The sequence below is a fragment of the Somniosus microcephalus genome, chromosome 15 (assembly GCF_052327205.1).
Source record: "Somniosus microcephalus isolate GS21.2 chromosome 15, FLI_Smic_1.0, whole genome shotgun sequence".
In the NCBI taxonomy this organism is placed as follows: domain Eukaryota; kingdom Metazoa; phylum Chordata; class Chondrichthyes; order Squaliformes; family Somniosidae; genus Somniosus; species Somniosus microcephalus.
In genome coordinates this window covers 64,930,499-64,949,237 of record NC_141001.1, presented here as the reverse complement: position 1 = coordinate 64,949,237, position 18,739 = coordinate 64,930,499, and the positions used below count along the sequence as shown (strand labels likewise).

Sequence of the window (18,739 nt, the reverse complement as noted above, 5' to 3'; positions counted from 1 at the left end):
GGCACGGCACCACCAATGCCTCCTGCGAAATTCAGCAGGAGGTTAGCGGTGGCGGTAACCATTAGCACCCCATGGCGCTGCAGGCGATGACGTTATCGCTGTGCGCAGCGCCGCGCTTGCGCCCCGGCCACGATCTTCGATAGCACCCCCTGACTTACCGCCGAGCGCTATGCCTGCCAACACCTGCCCCCGTTGTCGACCCCGGCCTCCTGTGCAGCCCCCCGCCCCCCCCCATGGGATCCTGGCTGCGCTCCGTGAGCCCGGCACTTCTCTTATGTGCCGGGCTCGTTTGCCGGCACTCCGATCCCTGGTGGCCCAGCTGGGCCCCGGGTCGTGCTGCGCAAGGCCCCTCCCCTTTAAGAAGGGAAGGAAGGTCTGCAGTACCGCAGCACGACACTGTGGCATGTAACGCCATGATATTCCCTCGTAGTGCCCGAAGAGGGAGGCAAGACGCTTCCAGTAGCACCCCGCTTCCCTCTTGGGGCGCTACCGATGAATTTCGGCCGCGGGGGTGTCAATTTTTCGGGTGCCCCGGCGAAGTTAGCGCCCTAAAGGGGGCGAGACTCAATTTTTCCCCATAGTGTCTTATTACATCCTCAGGATGTTCCAAAGATCTTTACACCAACAAATTACTTTTAAAATTCAGTTATTGTTGCTATGTAGGTAGGTGCTGCACAGCAATGACCCACTAACAACCAGATAATCTGTTTTTGGTGATGCTGGCTGAAGAATAACTCCCTGCTCTTCTTTGAGGGATCTTTTAACATCTGCCTGGCTAGGCAGACAGGATTTCAGTTTAAAGTCTGATCTGAAAGTCAGCACCTTTAATAATGCAGCACTCCTTCAGCACTGCACTGAAGTGTCAGCCTAGCTAGTGTGCTCAAGTCCATAGTGAGGCTTGCACCCACAAAGACATAGAAGATAGGAGCAGGAGTAGGCCATTCGGCCCCTCGAGCCTGCTCCGCCATTCAATGTGATCATGGCTGATCATCCAAATTCAGTACCCGGTCCCTGCTTTCTTCCCATACCCCTTGATCCCTTTAGCCTTAAGAAATATATCCAACTCCTTCTTGAATATATTTAATGAATTGGCCTCTACTACCTTCTGTGGTAGAGAATTCCACAGGTTCACCACTCTCTGGGTGAAGAAATTCCTCCTCATTTCTGTCCTAAATGGCATACCCTTTATCCTTAGACTGTGACCCCTGGTTCTGGACTCCCCGACCATCGGGAACATCCTTCCTGCATCTAGTCTGTCCAGTCCTGTCAGAATTTTATAAGTTTCAATGAGATCCCCTCTCATTCTTCTAAACTCCAGCGAGTACAAGCCCAATCGACCCAATCTCTCCTCATACGTCATTCCTGCCATCCCAGGTATCAGCCTGGTGAATCTTCGCTGAACTCCTTCCATGGCAAGAACATCCTTCCTCAGATAAGGCGACCAAAACTGCACACAATACTCAAGATGTGGTCTCACCAAGGCCCTGTACAACTGCAGCAAGACATCCTTGTTCCTGTACTCAAAGCCTCTCGCTACGAGCCAACATACCATTTGCCTTCTTAACCACCTGCTGCACCTGCATGCTTAGGCTTAGAAAGTGGTTCACACTGGCAGGCCGATCTCTGCGCCAGAATAAGTAGGCCCGAGGTACGCCCTATATTCAGGCTCATTTACACGAGACTGGCTTGCTGGGCTTCACCAGGCAGCTTGCCAGTGCAGAGGATTTCAATTTCAGGCCACTGCCGGCCCTCAGGTAGGTCCTGGGAAGGGGGAGCGATTGGGACAGGGGGATGTGATTGGGGTGGAGGAAGGAGGCCGATCGTGATGAAGGAGTGCACTGAACAGGGTCAACAACATTCTTCAGCACTGCAGTAGAGCCAGGAGGAGCACTCCCGCACCTCCCGGCGCCACATTCAGGTAAATATTTCTTTAAAAACGTAGGGGGAGAAATTTGGTGGCGCCCCCTTTGGGGCGTTAACTTCACTAGGGCGCTACTTTTAGTGCCCCAAAAAAGTTAGCGCCCCAAGCAGGAGGCGGGGCGATACTGGAAGTGGTCCTCCTTCTTCCTGGGGCGCTACAACTGAATATCGTAGCACTGCTTGCAACAGCGCCACGCGCATCGGCACGTAGCGCCGCAGTATTGCAGGCCTCCCTCCCCTGATTAAAAGGGAAAGGGGGCAGGTGCTGGCAGTCGGCCAAAAAAAATGGCCGCCCGACACCTACCCTTTAACTTGCGCCACCGTGGCTACAAAAACGCCACCCTGACCCTGTCGGACATATCGTCCAGTGATAGGTCAGGGGGTACAACCGAAGATTGCGAGTGGGGCGCTGCACACAGCGATGACGTCACCGCCGGCGGTGCAGCACTGCGGGACGCTACCCGCTACCGCCGCCACTAACCTCCCGTTGAATTTCACGGGAGGCGTTAGCGGCACCGTGCCCGGGCACTAGGGGCTTTGTGCCCCGTTAGCGCCCCCCGGGGGTGCTAATGGGAGGCACAAAGCAACCCAATTTTTCCCCCTTAGATTTTTGGTGGCGACCTCCAGCGGTCTCTTTAAGGACCGCTGGTTAGGCCACATGCAGACCATATTTTCCCGAACATAGCCGTCTCAGCGCTGGCTGTGTTCAGTGCAGCCCAATTTTGCATAGGAGGTCTCAAACAGGCCTGAGGTCCTCTATTTGCATAGGCAAAGGGCTTAACACCTGTTTCAGGCATGGGCCCTGGACACCTCATTTTCTGCCTTCAACAATATGGTGTGGGCGAAGTGCCATTGAATTCCTAGCCCAGTATCTCTTATGCACTAGGCTAGTTTAATTAATTCATTAAATATTTTAATAAATACTGAAGTAGTAAAAGTGGATTAATATATTGCTCATCCTTAACTTGTTTTATGTACCAAAATCAAAGCTTTGAGTGTGTCACTTTCAGTTAAGGAATATAAATAGGACATCCTTTTTCTGCATACCGCATGTGATGAAGACTGTTGTGTTGAAAGTCTCTTGAACAACAAACATAGGAGGAAACATTGGGTCGCACCTCCTTTGGGGCGCTAACTTCGCTGGGACGCTACTTTTAACGCCCCGAAAAAGTTAGCGCCCTGTGCCCGAAATTGAATGGTAGCGCCCCAAGCAGGAGGTGGAGCACTACTAGAAGCACCCCCCCACCCTCTTGGGGCGCTCCCACTGAATAGCGCGGCACTACGTGCAGCAGCGCCACATGCGTCGCGGTACTGCAGGCAGGGAAGGGCCTAGCGCAGCCCGCACCAGGGCCCTGCTAGACCACCGGGGAGCGGAGTGTCAGCAAAAGAGACCAGCACTCAAGAGGAGTGCCAGGCTGACCGATCGCGGCCAGCACCCCACAGGGGGAGGTGAGAGGGGGCAGGTGCTGGCAGGCAGCCAAAAAAAATGGCCGCCCGGCACCTGACCTTTAATTTGCACCGCCTCGGCCGCAAAAACGCCACCCTGACCCTGTCAGACACAGCGTCCGACGGTAGGTCAGGGGGCGCGAGCCAAGTTTGCGGCTGGGGCGCTGCGCATGGCAATGACGTCATTGCCGGAGGCGCAGCGCCATGGGACGCTAACGGGAGGCGCAAAGCAACCAAATTTTTCCCCCATAGATTTTATTACAAGGAAAGTAGCACTTGTTTAATTCTCTTCGGGAATGTTCTTAAACACACATTTTGTGAGGCCTGCCATCATTGTACAAAATTGCAGTTGTGAGTGGTCACAGATCAATGTGTCTGTGAGGAAGAACACAAAGTGAATACAGATCTACACAAGTAGAGCTAAATGGGAGGCAAAGAGAGCAAAAAGTGAAGAGAGAAAAAACAGATGACAAACCTAATATGGAAAATGGAGTAAGAATAGAACAAGTCCCACACAAGTTTCAAAGGGTTTAATTTCCTGCATTGCTATCACTGCAGATCAATAATTTGCTGCAATAGTACTTCAATTCAAGTTGAAACCACATAAAATAAATTCAGGCTCTGAACAAAGGATAACTGTGCTTGTAAAAACAATTTAATATATTTTGAATGTTCTTCAACACTATGCCACCTGCCTTGGGCTTCATTCTCCTGTGCCTACATTGGGTACCAATACTGAGTTGAACTGAAATAGCCTCCAGTTTTCTCAGTTTGCCTAAATGCCACATTGCCCAATAATTGTCCAAACTTGTGCACATCTGCCCATGGATGTCCAATGGATTCAACATTAAGTGAGTATAACTTTATAGTGTCAGAAACTGTTTACATGCCCAGTGCTAGTCCATGTCTATGTTCACTGTCTACAGCATGAAAAGCGCTTTGACCTATTTTTGACCCTGGAGAGGGGCACGAATCGTATTGACAGTCACTGCAGGAGAGTTACATGTAGCACAGAAGCCAGGTGCTGGAGGTCGATAATACACTAGGTGTCACGTACTGCACAGCCAGGAAGCTTCCGGTTTGTGGCAGCACTTCTCACCCAACTCCTTCCTTTGCTCTTTCATGGAAAAGGTTTTCTTGTTGTGGAACATTCAATAGCAATTACAGTCAATTGGATCTTACTACATGCATTACAATAACTCACTGCATGCACCATTCAATAAATGCCTAGATATTAAGACATAGTTGCACATTTTAGACATTATTTTTTGTTTTTAAATAAAGTGCTTTCTTTCAGTTCTTTTAAGACTTCCACACAGAATTCATCAGCAATCAGTTAATCATGATAATGGGTTACCTGAGCTTGCCAATAAAGCTCTCTCCACCACGTGATAGGTCAGTGGGGTCTATAGAGATGAGGTAATTTGATGTCTTGCTTTTCTTCCGTTTCCTTCCGGCCAATAAGAATACCTGGAGAGGTGAAGAACCAAAATATTATTAAAGGAACAGAGGAGAATAAAGATAAAAAAGGAGATTTCAACAAAACCTTGCCCAGCAGAAAAATTCAATTCAGTTGAGCCATCAACTCAACAACACAACTAAAATTATATATAATTACCACTGATTATCTAAAGGTCAAATACAGTTCATTTATCATATGAAATTGTGGGATAACACATTTTACAAACGACTTTTCAAAACCAATTCAATACTTGTTATTCTAAAATCATTATCTGTAGTTATTTTACAAAATGTTCAATTCAAAAACAACTACAGATAATGATTTTGGATCAAGATGAGCTTCGTCTTACACTGCTGGCCTTGTAAGGGATGAGAGGCTTATAATGTTGCCGAAAAGAGTAGTAAGCCTGAGAATTGGGAGGATTTTAGAATTCAGCAAAGGAGGACCATGAAATTGATAAATAAAGGGAAAATAGAATATGAGAATAAGCTAGCGAGAGACAACAGACTGTAAAAGCTTCTATAGGTATGTAAAAAGGTAAAGATTAGCGAAAGTAAACGTGGGTCCCTTACAGGTTGAGACAAGAGAAATTATAATGGGGAATAAGGAAATGGCAGAGAAATTAAACAAATACTTTGTATCTGTCTTCACGGAAGAAGACGCAAAAACCTCCCAGTGGAGAACCAAGGCTCTAGCAAGAATGAGGAACTGAAAGAAATTAGTATTAGTAAAAAAATAGTACTGGAGAAATTAATGGGATTGAAAGCCAATAAATCCCCTGTACCTGATGGCCTACATCCTAGGGTTTTAAAAGAGGTGGATACATTGGTTGTCATCTTCCAAAATTCCATAGTTTCTAGAATGGTTCCCGCGGATTGGAAGGTAGCAAATGTAACCCCAATATTTAAGAAAGGAGGGAGAGAGAAAACAGGCAACTACAGACCAGTTCGACTGATATCAGTAGTAGGGAAAATGCTAGAATCTATTAAGGACGTGGTACAGGGCACTTAGAAAATAATAATAGGATTGGGCAGAGTCAACACGGATTTATGAAAGGGAAATCATGTCTGACAAATCTGTTAGAGTTTTTTGAGGTTGTATCTAGCAGAATAGATAAGGGGGAACCAGTGGATGTGGTGTATTTGGATTTTCAGAAGGCATTCGATAAGGTGCCACACAAGAGGTTATTAAACAAAATTAGGGCTCATGGGATTGGGGGTAATATACTAGCATGGATTGAGGATTGGTTAATGGACAGAAAATAGAGAGTAGGAATAAATGGGTCATTTTTGGCTGGCAGGCTACAACTAGTGGGGCACCACAAAGATCAGTGCTTGGGCCTCAGCTATTCACAATCCATATCAATGATTTGGATGAGGGCACCAAATGTAATATATCCAAGTTTGCTGATGATACAAAGCTAGTTTGGAATGTAAGTTGTGAGGAGGATACAAAGAGGCTTCAAGGGGATATAGACAGGCTAAGTGAATGGGCAAGAACATGACAAATGGAATAAAATGTGGAGAAATGTGAAGTTATCCACTTTGGTAGGAAAAATAGAAAAGCAGAATATTTTTTAAACGGTGAGAGATTGGGAAATGTTGGTGTTCAGAGGGACTTGGGTGTCCTTGTACACGAATCACTGAAAGTTAAGATGCAGGTACAGCAAGCAATTAGGAAAGTAAATGGTCTGTTGGTCTTTATTACGAGAGGATTTGAGTATAAGAGTAAAGATGCCTTACTGCAATTATATAGGGCCCTGGTGAGACCACACCTGGAGTATTTTGTACAGTTTTGGTCTCCTTACCGAAGGAAGGATATACTTACCATAGAGGGAGTGCAACAAAGGTTCACCAGACAGATGGGGGGGGGGGGGGATTGTCCTATGAGGAGAGTAGACTAGAGTTTAGAAGAATGAGAGGTGATCTCATTGAAACATACAAAATTCTTACAGGGCTTGACAGGGTAGATGCAGGGAGGATGTTTCCCCTGGCTGGGGAGTCTAGAACCAGGGGTCACAGTCTCAGAATAAGGGGACGGCCATTTAGGACTGAGATGAGGAGAAATTTCTTCACTCAGAGGGTGGTGAATCTTTGGAATTCTCTACCCCAGAGGGCTGTGGAGGCTCAGTCGTTGAGTATATTTAAGACAGAGATCGATAGATTTTTGCATATTAAGGGAATCAAGGGATATGGGGATAGTGCAGGAAAGTGGAGATGAGGTAGATCATCAGCCACGATCTTATTGAATAGCGGAGCAGGCTCGAGGGGCGAATGGCCTACTCCTGCTCCTATTTCTTATGTTCTTATGTTCTTCTGAGTGAAAGCTCCACCTCCTACTAAGCTGAGTGGGAATCTCTTTCAGGGACAGCCGTTTAAACAGGAATCCCTTTGGAATAGCAGTAGTTTAAATGGTAATTTCCTTGGAAGGACCTGGCATATGTGGGTCCTAACCTATGTTCTGGCCCTTCTTGAAGTTACAGCAGGAATGTGCCTGAATTAAAAAATTATAAGGCGTGTACTCTGTATAAAGCAATCTATGTTACATTCCCGTTCAGAATATACTATTTAGAACTTCTGCTAAAATATATGTAATTTACCAACCTTCTTCCCATCATCCCTTTCCAGGTGGAGGTAGTAGGTAGGGTACATTCCGCGGTCCATCCCCTTCTTATCCCTTGTGATTCGGCATTTAATGGTGATTCCTTGTGGAGCTGGTCTCACAGCAAACTCCTCAAGGTCATCCACATCTACTAGAGCATCAGTTCCTGGAGGGGTTGAGACAGACGCAGCTTCCTGGAAAACAGAAACACATTGTGCTCTGTAACAGGGAATTGTGAGGATAACTCCGTGGGCTGCATTCACCAGAAAAAACCCAGCCATTAGCTTTGCCAAACTTTTTTTGTGAATGTTTGTACATCGCAGGATGAAGGGATACTGGGGAATGAAGACTTTTTTCCTTCCCACCCGACCGGGGATAAATGGAACAGACTACCAGAAAAAAATAATTAATTTGGATATCTTTAAAAAAGAACTCGATCCTCTCTCTATATTATATCTTTCCAATCTGCAACTAAGTTTTCTGGACTTCGGTAACTGAGATGTGCCCCTATGGTGAACAGTCCATGTTGAACAAACAGAAATTCTGGGGGGAATTTTAACCCCAAGAAGCGGGTGGGTTGGAAGGTTAAACAGTTAAAAAACTGAATCCCGACCTCAACCCACCTACTTCCGGTTTTAACGGCAGCAGGACGGGGGACGGGCAGCCAACCTGCTGCCAGGAGGCGGGTCTCTCATTTAAATATTATAATGAGGCTGGCGTGCCTCATGGTGATCCACCATTTCAAATTTAACTCTCCACGGATGTTGCCTGACCTGCTGAGTTTTTCCAGCAATTTCTGTTGTTAACTCTGGCTGGCCTGGTTTCCCAGGCCTCAGGGAACCCACCAGCTAAAGTAATGCAAGGATTGCTGGATCCAGGAGGTCAGGGCCTTTCCACTTACCTGCTGGATCCAGCGTCACTGCCTCACCCACCCTCCGTGAGCGGACACCCCCGAGGCCTCCGATCCCCCACACGAGGCCTCCGACCAACCCCCTCCCCTCCCCGAGCCTCTGATCCTCCCCCACCCCACCATTCCCCACGAGGCCTCCGATTCCCACTCCAGCCTCCAACCACACTTTTTGGCCCCGATCGCCTTCCCCAGCCTTTCCCATCTGGCTCTGATGCTCCTCTGGCCCCTGACCACACCCCCCCCCTCACAATCCTCCTCCAGCTCTGATTCACACCCCCGATCATCCTCCAGCCCCTGACCAACCCTCTCTAACCCCGATCCTTCTCTGGCCCCAATTCACACTCCCGATGATCCTCTGGCTCCGATTCACACCCCCTGATACACCTCTGGACACTGACCACCCCCTTGATCAACCTCTGGCCTCAATTCATAACCCTATATGCTCCTCCGGCCACGACCACCACCCCACCCTGATCACCCTCCAGCCCCGATTCACACCCCTGATCATCCTCCAGCCCCGATTCACACCCCTGATCATCCTCCAGCCCCGATTCACACCCCTGATCATCCTCCAGCCCCGATTCACACCACTGATCATCCTCCAGCCCCGATTCACACCCCTGATCATCCTCCAGCCCCGATTCACACCCCTGATCATCCTCCAGCCCCGATTCACACCCCTGATCATCCTCCAGCCCCGATTCACACCCCTGATCATCCTCCAGCCCCGATTCACACCACTGATCATCCTCCAGCCCCAATTCACACCCCTGATCATCCTCCAGCCCCGATTCACACCCCTGATCATCCTCCAGCCCCGATTCACACCCCCAATCCCTCCCTCTCTCCTCTCTGTGGCCATGGCCACAGGCCTACCCGCCCGACAACCATTCCGCTCTCCATCTGACTGCTTGCGGGCAGGAAACAGAGCTTTGAAATGTTAATCAGGCCCTGCCATTAAATTCGGCAGGGCCTGCAGGAAACCCGTTCTTCCGACCGCTTTCTAGCCCCCCGCTTCCGACCCGCCTCCAGATTAAAGTTCCGGCCTCTGTCTATGTAGTTTTCTTAATAGCTTGGATTGGAGGCTCTCAAGCACAGTGATGGGTTTCTGCAGGGTCTGAGATTGAGCTCACTGAAGAAAAATGATAGCCAGTAAATTGTTGGCGCAGTAATCGAGCTACAGAAAATTTTGGGGAGAATTCTTGCCAGCTCGTTAATCCCAGATATTCTGTTTTTTGCCACAAATATAAATCATCCAATCCACTGCCGGTACACTGGACTGATCAATGGAGTCAAAACAGATTACAATGGAAAGAGGGTGTTAAATGACTAAAGGGGTATTTAAACTCCTGTATTTGCATACTGAGAGCAGGCCGGGGATTTACTTAACGTTTTCCATGTAAAATTCTGGGACCAAGAGTGAAAATGGGCAAATCTGATGACCAAGCAATGTAAGTGCATTTTCAAGAAGTGAGGTAAAGAAGAGTTGTCCTGTAAGATACAGAAAGGCACACTCCCCAAAAGTGACTTGTCCAACAAACTTGAGAGCAGATTGCTGAGAGTGTAAATGCGATGTCCAGGTCCCAGCAGATCTGGGTAGGATAAGGAAAGTTGGATAGAAAGTTCATTGATGGACAGGAGACAAAGGATCAGGATTAATGGTTGCTGCTCAGATAGGAGAATGGCTGGCAGTACCCAAGGATCAGTGCTGGATCCTCTTTAGTTCTTGAGATATATATCTACAATATATTAAAAAGTGAGTGGTCTCAGAACTTGCATTTATATAGCACCTTTCACATCCTCTGGACATCCAAAAGCACTTCACAGCCAATGATGTACTTTTGAAGTGTAGTCACGCCCCGCCTACAGGCCCACTGTTGTAATGCAGGGACACGTGGCAGTCATGGGATAAATGGCCAGATAATCTGTTTTAGTAATGTTGTTGAGGGATAAATGTTGGCCAGGACACTGGAAGAACTCACCTACTCTTCTTCGAATGGGATCTTTCACATCCACCTGAGGGGGCAGATGGGGCCTCAGGTAAACATCTAATTTGAAACCTGACACTTCTGACAGTCCAGCACTCCCTCTGTACTGCACTGAACAACAACAGCAACAATTTGCATTTATATAGCACCTTTAACATAGTAAAATGTCCCAGGGCACTTCGCAGGAGAGTTATGAAACAGAATTTGACACTGAGCCATGTAAGGAGATATTAGGGCAGACAACCAAAAGCTTGGTCAAAGAGGTAGGTTTTAAGGAGCATCTTAAAGGAGGAAAGAGAGGTAGAGAAGGTTTAGGGAGGAATTTCCACAGCTTAAGGCCCAGGCAACAGAAGGTATGGCCGCCAGTGGTAGTGCAATTAAAATCGGGGATGCGCAAGAGGCCAGAATTGGAGGAGCGCAGAAATCTTGGACGGATACAGAGGTAAGGAAGGGCGAGGCCATGGAGGGATTTGAAAACAAGGATGAGAATTTCAAAATTGAAATGTTGCCAGGCCGGGAGCCAGTGTAGGTTAGCGAGCACAGGGTTGATGGGTGAACGGGACTTGGTAAGAGCTAGAATATGAGTTTTGGATGAACTCAAATTTATGGAGAGTGGAAATGGGAGGCCAGCCAGGAGAGCTTTGGAATAGTCAAGTCTAGCGGTAACAAAGACATGGGTGAGGGTTTCAGCAGCTAATAAGGTGAGGCAGAGGCAGAGTTGGGCAATGTTACGGAGGTAGAAGTAGGCAGCCTTGGTGATGGAACAGGTATGTGGCTGGAAGCTCATTTCGGGGTCAAATACGTCATCAAGGTTGCGAACAGTCTGGTTCAGCTTCAGACAGTTGCCAGGAAGATGGATGGAGTCAGCGGCTAGGGAACAGTTTTGTGTTGGGGAGCAAAGTCAATGGCTTCGGTCTTCCCAATATTTAGTTGGAGGAAATTTCTGCTCATCCATTATTGGATGTAGGACAAGCGGTGTGATGAATTAGAGACAGTGGAGCAGTCGAGTGAGGTGGTGGTGAGGTAGCGCTGGGTGTCACGAGAGTACATGTGGAACCTGATGTTGTGTTTTCAGATGATGTCGCCAAGGGGCAGCATGTCGATGAGAAATAGGAGGGGGCCAAGGATGGATCCCTAGGGGGCACCAGAGGTAATGGTGCGGGAGTGGGAAGAGAAGCCATTGCAGGTGATTCTTTGGCTACGATTAGATAGATAAGAATGAAGCCAAGTAAGTTCCACCCAGCTGGACAACAGAGGAGAGGCGTTGGAGGAGGATGAAGTGGCCTAGTGTGTCAAGAGCTGCTTAGTATTAATATGATTCTGGTGTAAGTGCCAGTAAAGCCCAATGCTAACCATTATAGACCATTACCTGTGTTTAGCTGTTAAGCGGCCTTTCAGTTCTCTGCTGCCATTTTGAGCCTGCCCAACTGACACTGCAGATACTTATTATCTAAGGGTATTGGTCATAAACTGTTATCTCATACCATGACCCTCACTGCGACCGACACTTGTAACAGCATTGACATAAAAGCCAGAGATAACTCACAGAACATGAAAAATGTAGCTTTAACCTTGATCGACAAATTCTTAGTAAATGTTGGATTTAAAGTTGACACAAGTCAGAAACAAGAATCTTGTTGTGTCGAAAAAAGTCAATGCTATCTGAAGCTGCAGTAACAAAGTAGACACATATATATAATGCCAGGTCCAGAGCTGCAAAATGTGGCAGAAGTAATAGTGCCACCCTTTACTGTTAAAGCACATGGGATTGGGGGTAATATACTGGCATGGGTTGAAAATTGGTTAACAGACAGGAAACAGAAGGTAGGAATAAATTAGTCTTTTTCGGGGTGGCAGGCGGTGACTAGTGGGGTACCACAGGCATCAATGTTTGGGCCCCAGCTATTCACAATATATATCAATGATTTGGATGAGGGAACCAAATGTAATATCTCCAATTTTGCTGACGACACAAAACTAGGTGGGATTGTGAATTGTGAGAAGGATGCAAAGAGACTTCAAGGCGATTTAGACAAGTTGAGTGAGTGGGCAAATACATGGCAGATGCAGTATAACGTGGATAAATGTGAAGTTATCCACTTAGGTAGGAAAAACAGAAAGCCAGAGTATTGTTTAAATGGTGATAAATTGGGAAATATTGATATACAGAGGGACCTGGGTGTCCTTGTACACCAGTCACTGAAAGTAAACATGCAGGTACAGCAAGCAGTTAGGAAGGCAAATGGTATGTTGGCCTTCATTGTCAGAGGATTTGAGTACAGCAGCAAGGATGTCTTACTACAGTTATACAGGGCCTTGGTGAGACCACACCTGGAGTACTGTGTGCAGTTTTGGTCTCCTTACCTAAGAAAGGATATTCTTGCCATAGAGAGAGTGCAGCGAAGGTTCACCAGACTGATTCCTGGGATGGCAGAACAGTCTTATGAGGAGAGATTGGGTCAACTAGGCCTGTATTCACTAGAGTTTACAAGAATGAGAGGGGTTCTCATTGAAAATTCTGACAGGGCTAGACAGACTGGATGCAGGGAGGATGTTTCCCCTGGCTGGGGGTTTAGAATGAGGGGTCACAGTCTCAGGATACGGGGTAGGACATTTAGAACGGAGATGAGGAGAAATTTCTTCACTCAAAGGGTGGTGAACCTGTGGAATTCTCTACCACAGAGGGCTGTGGAGGCCAAGTCACTGAATATATTTAAGAAGGATCTAGATAGATTTCTAGACACAAAAGGCATCAAGGAGTATGGGAAGAAAGCGGGAATATGGTATTGAGATAGAGGATCAGCCATGATCATATTGAATGGCGGAGCAGGCTCGAAGGACTGAATAGCCTACTCCTGCTCCTATTTTTCTATGTTTCTACTGTACTACTGTGCCATTTCCATCTCCCACACCAGCAATCTCAGTCTGAGTGAGGCTCACAGTTTGTGCTGAATTATGGACATTTTCAAGCTGTCAGCCTCGGTTATTCAAATTAATTTCAAACAGGATCCTTACATTCAACAGACAGAAAAACCATCATTTCATCACATAGCACTATGATCAAAAAGAAAGAGGGAAGCTAAATTACATTTTCACTGTGTGCCAGCTGTGGCTCAGTGGGTAGCATACTCGTCTCTGACTCCGAAGGTTGTGGGTTCAAATCCCACCCGACCTGAACACATAAATCTAGGCTAACACTCCAGTGCAGTGCTAAGGGAGTGCTGCACTGTCGGAGGTGCCGTCTTTCGGATGAGACGTTAAACCAAGGCCCCGTCTGCTCTCTCAGGTGGACGTAAAAGATCCCATGGCACCATTTCGAAGAAGAGCAGGGGGAGTTATCCCCCGGTGTCCTGGCCAATATTTATCCCTCAATCAACATAACAAAAACAGATTATCTGGTCATTATCACATTGCTGTTTGTGGGACCTTGCTGTGCGCAAATTGGTTGCTGCGTTTCCCACATTCCAACAGTGACTACATTCCAAAAGTACTTCATTGGCTGTAAAGCGCTTTTGAGACGTCTGGTGGTCGTGAAAGGCGCTATATAAATGCAAGTCTTTCTTTTTCACCCAAAATGGTGCGTCAACTTTTAACTGGAATGAAATGAAGATGTAGTCAATGTGATAGGGAAGAGCAGCCTTAAAAATGATGCACAGCAAGGAAATATAAAGGTTGGAGATGGAGAGATTTCTACACTGCTATTTGGACCCTGGCCTATTCCTTTGTTTTTCCATTCACTAAATTTCAAACAAATGTGAAGAAATTATTTCCAGTCCTCACCTTATTAGATTTTTTACTGGAAGCAGAGCCAGGCCTGGTGTTACTGTTCAATTGGGAAGAGCTGGAGCTATCTTCATCATCTTCATCCTCTTCCTCATCAAAGTTCATGCTGCTAGAAATACCTGCTGGGGCAAAAATCATTGGTTAAAAGTCAACTTTCTTGGTAGTGCAATAGGCCTATATTTAAAGATTTGTATCTACATTTAAAAGTTGAACAAGCCTAAGTTGCACAAGGCCAATCAACTGTTGGAAGTGAGATCATAAAGAGTGAAACTGAGCACAAGCCCGCACAAACAGTTGTGGGTAGGTTTTATGAATTTGCACTCCTGGTGCATCAAGAATCCTTAATGGGAATTTGGGAATGGAGGTTATTAGATGGAAAATCCCAAGGGGCTCAGTTACCTCCAAGCATGTCTGGAGCGCAAAGCTCTGCACCTGGAGCACAAATTCATGTAATCAAATCTATGCAACTGTATTTACTTTTAAGAGTGGAGAAAAGGTTTGCCCAAGCGGGCAGAGTGAAGGGAGAGAATGCAATGGTAGTAAGAGGTTTGATAGTGAGAGGAGCAGACAGTCGCATTAGCCTGAATGGTGTGTTGCCTCCCAGATGTCAGAGTAAGTGAAATAACAGAACAGATTTTGAGGCTCTTGTAGAAGGAGGAGGATCAGCTGGAAATTGTGGTTCTTGTCAAAACCAATGATATAGGGAAGTATTGGATTCCAGCAGTTATCGGAGTAGAGTAAAAAGCAAGGCCTCAAGATAGCAACTCCAGGATTACTATCAGTACCAGCACCAGCTAATACAGGAGCAGCTGGATTAGGGAGAAAATTGTGTGGTTAGAGATGTGGCATAGGAGGGAAGGATTCAGGTACCAGGGGCCTTAGGATCAGTTCTGTTACTGGAGTTGGCTGTACCAATAGGATGGCCTACACTGGAATAAAGCTAGGAGCAGTATCATCACGGGGAAGTTAACTTTTTTTTTATTCATTGATGGGATGTGGGCGTCGCTGGCTAGGCCTGCATTTAGTGCCCATCCCTAATTGCCCTTGAGAAGATGGTGGTGAGCCGCCTTCTTGAACCGCTGCAGTCCATATGGTGTAGGTACACCCACAATGCTGTTAGGAAGGGAGTTCCAGGATTTTGGCCCAGCGACAGTGAAGGAACGGCGATACAGGTCCAAGTCAGGATGGTGTGTGGCTTGGAGGGGAACTTGTAGGTGGTGATGTTCCCATGCGTCTGCTGCCCTTGTCCTTCTAAGTGGTAGAGGTCGTGGGTTTGGAAGGTGCTGTTGAAGGAGCTTTGGCGAGTTGCTGCAGTGCATCTTGTAGATGGTACACTGCAGCCACAGTGTGCCGGTGGTGGAGGGAGTGAATGTTGAACATAAGAACATAAGAAATAGGAGCAGGAGTAGGCCAATCGGCCCCTCGAGCCTGCTCCGCCATTCAATAAGATCATGGCTGATCTGATCCTAACTGCCAATCCACTATCACAGAACCATCTCCTGAATCTAACAGAATTAGACACACGAAATAGGAGCAGGATCAGGCTACACGGCCCCTGGGCCCGCTCCGCTACCCACAGGGCCATGACCGATCCGAACCTAGACTCATGTCCAAATTCCTGCCCGCTCCCTGTAACCCTTAATTCCCTTTACTTCTAGGAAACTGTCTATTTCTGTTTTAAATTTATGTAATGATGTAGCTTCTACAGCTTTTTGGGGCAGCATATTCCATGGACCTACCACCCTCTGAGTGAGGTAGTTCCTCCTCATCTCAATTTTGAAAGAGCAGCCCCTTATTCTAAGACTATGCCCCCTAGTTCTAGTTTCACCCATCATCGGGAACATCTTCCCTGCATCCACCCGATCCAACCCCTTCACAATCTTATGTTTCAATAAGATCGCCTCTCATTCTTCTGAACTCCAATGAGTAGAGTCCCAATCTACTCAACCTCTCCTCATATGTCCATCCCCTCATCCCCGGGATTAACCGAGTGAACCTTCTTTGTACTGACTCGAGAGCAAGTATGTCCTTTCTTAAGTATGGACACCAAAACTGTACGCAGTATTCCAGGTGCGGTCTCACCAATACCTTGTACAACTGAAGCAATACCTCCCTATTTTTATATTCTATCCCCCTAGCAATGAAAGCCAACATTCCATTGGCCTTCTTAATCACTTGCTGCACCTGCATACTAACCTTTTGAGTTTCGTGCACCAGGACCCCCAGATCCCTTTGTACTTCAGTACTTTCCAGTTTCTTGCCATTAAGATAATAACTTGCTCTACGATTTTTCCTGCCAAAGTGCATAACCTCACACTTTCCAGTATTGTATTCCATCTGCCAAATCTCTGCCCACTTAATTAGCCTGTCTGTGTCCTCTTGAAGGTTTTTTATGTCCTCCTCACTCACTACTTTTCCCCCCCATCTTAGTATCATCTGCAAACTTTGATATGTTACACTCGGTCCCCTCCTCCAAATCGTTAATACAGATTGTAAAGAGTTGGGGACCCAGCACTGACCCCTGCGGAACACCACTAGTTACTGATTGCCAGTCTGAGAATGAACCATTTATCCCAACTCTCTGCCTTCTGTTAGATAGCCAATCCTCTATCCATGCCAGAATATTACCCCCAATCCCGTGATTTATTATCTTAAGCAATAATCTTTTGTGTGGCACCTTGTCAAATGCCCTTTGGAAGTCTAAATACACTACGTCCACTGGTTCCCCTTTATCCACCCTATATGTTACTTCCTCAAAGAACTCCAGCAAATTTGTCAAACATGACTTCCCCTTCATAAAACCATGCTGACTTTGTCCTATTAAATTATGATTATCCAAATGTCCTGTTACTGTCTCCTTAATAATGGACTCCAAAATTTTACCTACCACAGATGTTAGGCTAACCGGTCTATAGTTTCCAGCCTTCTGTCTACTGCCCTTTTTAAATAAGGGTGTTACATTAGCAGTTTTCCAGTCTGCCGGGACCATTGCCGAGTCCAGGGAGTTTTGGAAAATTATTACCAATGCATCCACAATCCCTACCGCCACTTCCCTCAAGACCCTAGGATGTAAGCCATCAGATCCAGGTGATTTATCCGCCTTGAGTCCCATTATTTTACCGAGTACCACTTCCTTAGTGATTTTGATCGTGTTTAGCTCCTCCCCCCCTTTAGCCCCCTGTTTGTCCAGTGTTGGGATATTCTTAGTGTCTTCTACTGTAAAGACTGATATAAAATATTCATTCAGTGTTTTTGCCATCTCCATATTTTCCACCATTAATTTCCCGGTCTCATCCTCTAAGGGACCAACATTTACTTTAGCCACCCTTTTTCTTTTTATATAACTATAAAAACTCTTACTATCTGTTTTTATATTTTTTGCTAATTTACTTTCATAATCTATCTTCCCTTTCTTAATCAATCTTTTTGTTATTTTTTGCTGTCTTTTAAAGTTTTCCCAATCCTCTATCCTCCCACTAGATTTGGCTACCTTATATGCCCTTGTTTTTAGTCAAATACTATCCTTAATTTCTTTACTTAGCCACGGATGGCTGTCTTTTCTTTTACACCCTTTTCTTCTCAGTGGAATATATATTTTTTGGAAGTTGTAAAATAACTCCTTAAAAGTACACCACTGATCATGTATCGTCTTACCCTTTAATCTATTTTCCCAATCCACTCTACTCAATTCCGCTCTCATACTTTCATAGTCTCCTTTATTCAAGCTTAGCACGCTTGTTTGAGATCCAACCTTCTCACCCTCTAATTGAATATGGAATTCAACCATGTTATGGTCACTCATTCCAAGGGGATCCTTTACTAGGACATTTTTAATTAATCCTGTCTCGTTACACAGGACCAGATCTAAGGTTGCTTGCCCCCTGGTCGGTTCAGTTACATACTGCTCAAGAAACCCATCCCTAATACACTCAATGAACTCATCCTCAAGGCAGCCCTGCCCAATTTGATTTGTCCAATTAATATGATAGTTAAAATCCCCCATAATTATAGATGTTCCCTTATTACAAGCCTCAACTGAAGGTGGTGGATGGAGTGCCAATCAAGCGGGCTGCTTTATCCTGAATGGTGTTGAGCTTCTTGAGTGTTGTTGGAGCTGCACTCATCCAGGCAAGTGGAGAGTATTCCATCACACTCCTGACTTGTGCCTTGTAGATGGTGGAAAGGCTTTGGGGAGTCAGGAGGTGAGACACTCGCCGCAGAATTCCCAGCCTCTGGCCTGCCCTTGTAGCCACAGTATTTATATAGCTGGTCCAGTTCAGTTTCTGATCAATGGTAACCCCCAGGATGTTGATAGTGGGGGATTCAGCGATGGTGATGTCATTGAATGTCAAGGGGAGATGGTTAGAGTCTCGCTTGTTGGAGATGGTCATTGCCTGGCACTTGTGTGGTGCGAATGTTACTTGCCACTTGTCAGCCCACTGTGGGGGAATGTTTAAAGTAATGCTGCAATGGGTGGGGAAAAGCAAGACAGTAGAGTAGGCACTTCCTCCTCCAAATCCAACAGAGTCATTAGCAGGCCTAATGGAATGCCCATGGTCACCATTGCTTGCAGCTGCAAGGCCAACTGGTAGTGCTGCTGTGGAGGTGGGCACCAAAGGAGGCTGACTT

General features: G+C 46.3%; 1 protein-coding gene across 2 annotated transcripts in view; it reads right to left on the bottom strand.

The window, feature by feature from the left end:
• The window catches only part of tub (TUB bipartite transcription factor), a 337,777-nt gene that overhangs the window by 13,022 nt on the left and 306,016 nt on the right, over positions 1 to 18,739 (bottom strand). For both annotated transcript variants that reach the window (XM_086007914.1, XM_086007913.1), the window contains 3 exons: positions 14,108 to 14,229; positions 7,432 to 7,623; positions 4,724 to 4,836 (listed from right to left, as the gene is read on the bottom strand). In XM_086007914.1, coding sequence (XP_085864040.1) covers positions 4,724 to 4,836; positions 7,432 to 7,623; positions 14,108 to 14,229 — 427 coding nt within the window. The remainder of the gene's footprint in view (positions 1 to 4,723; positions 4,837 to 7,431; positions 7,624 to 14,107; positions 14,230 to 18,739) is intronic.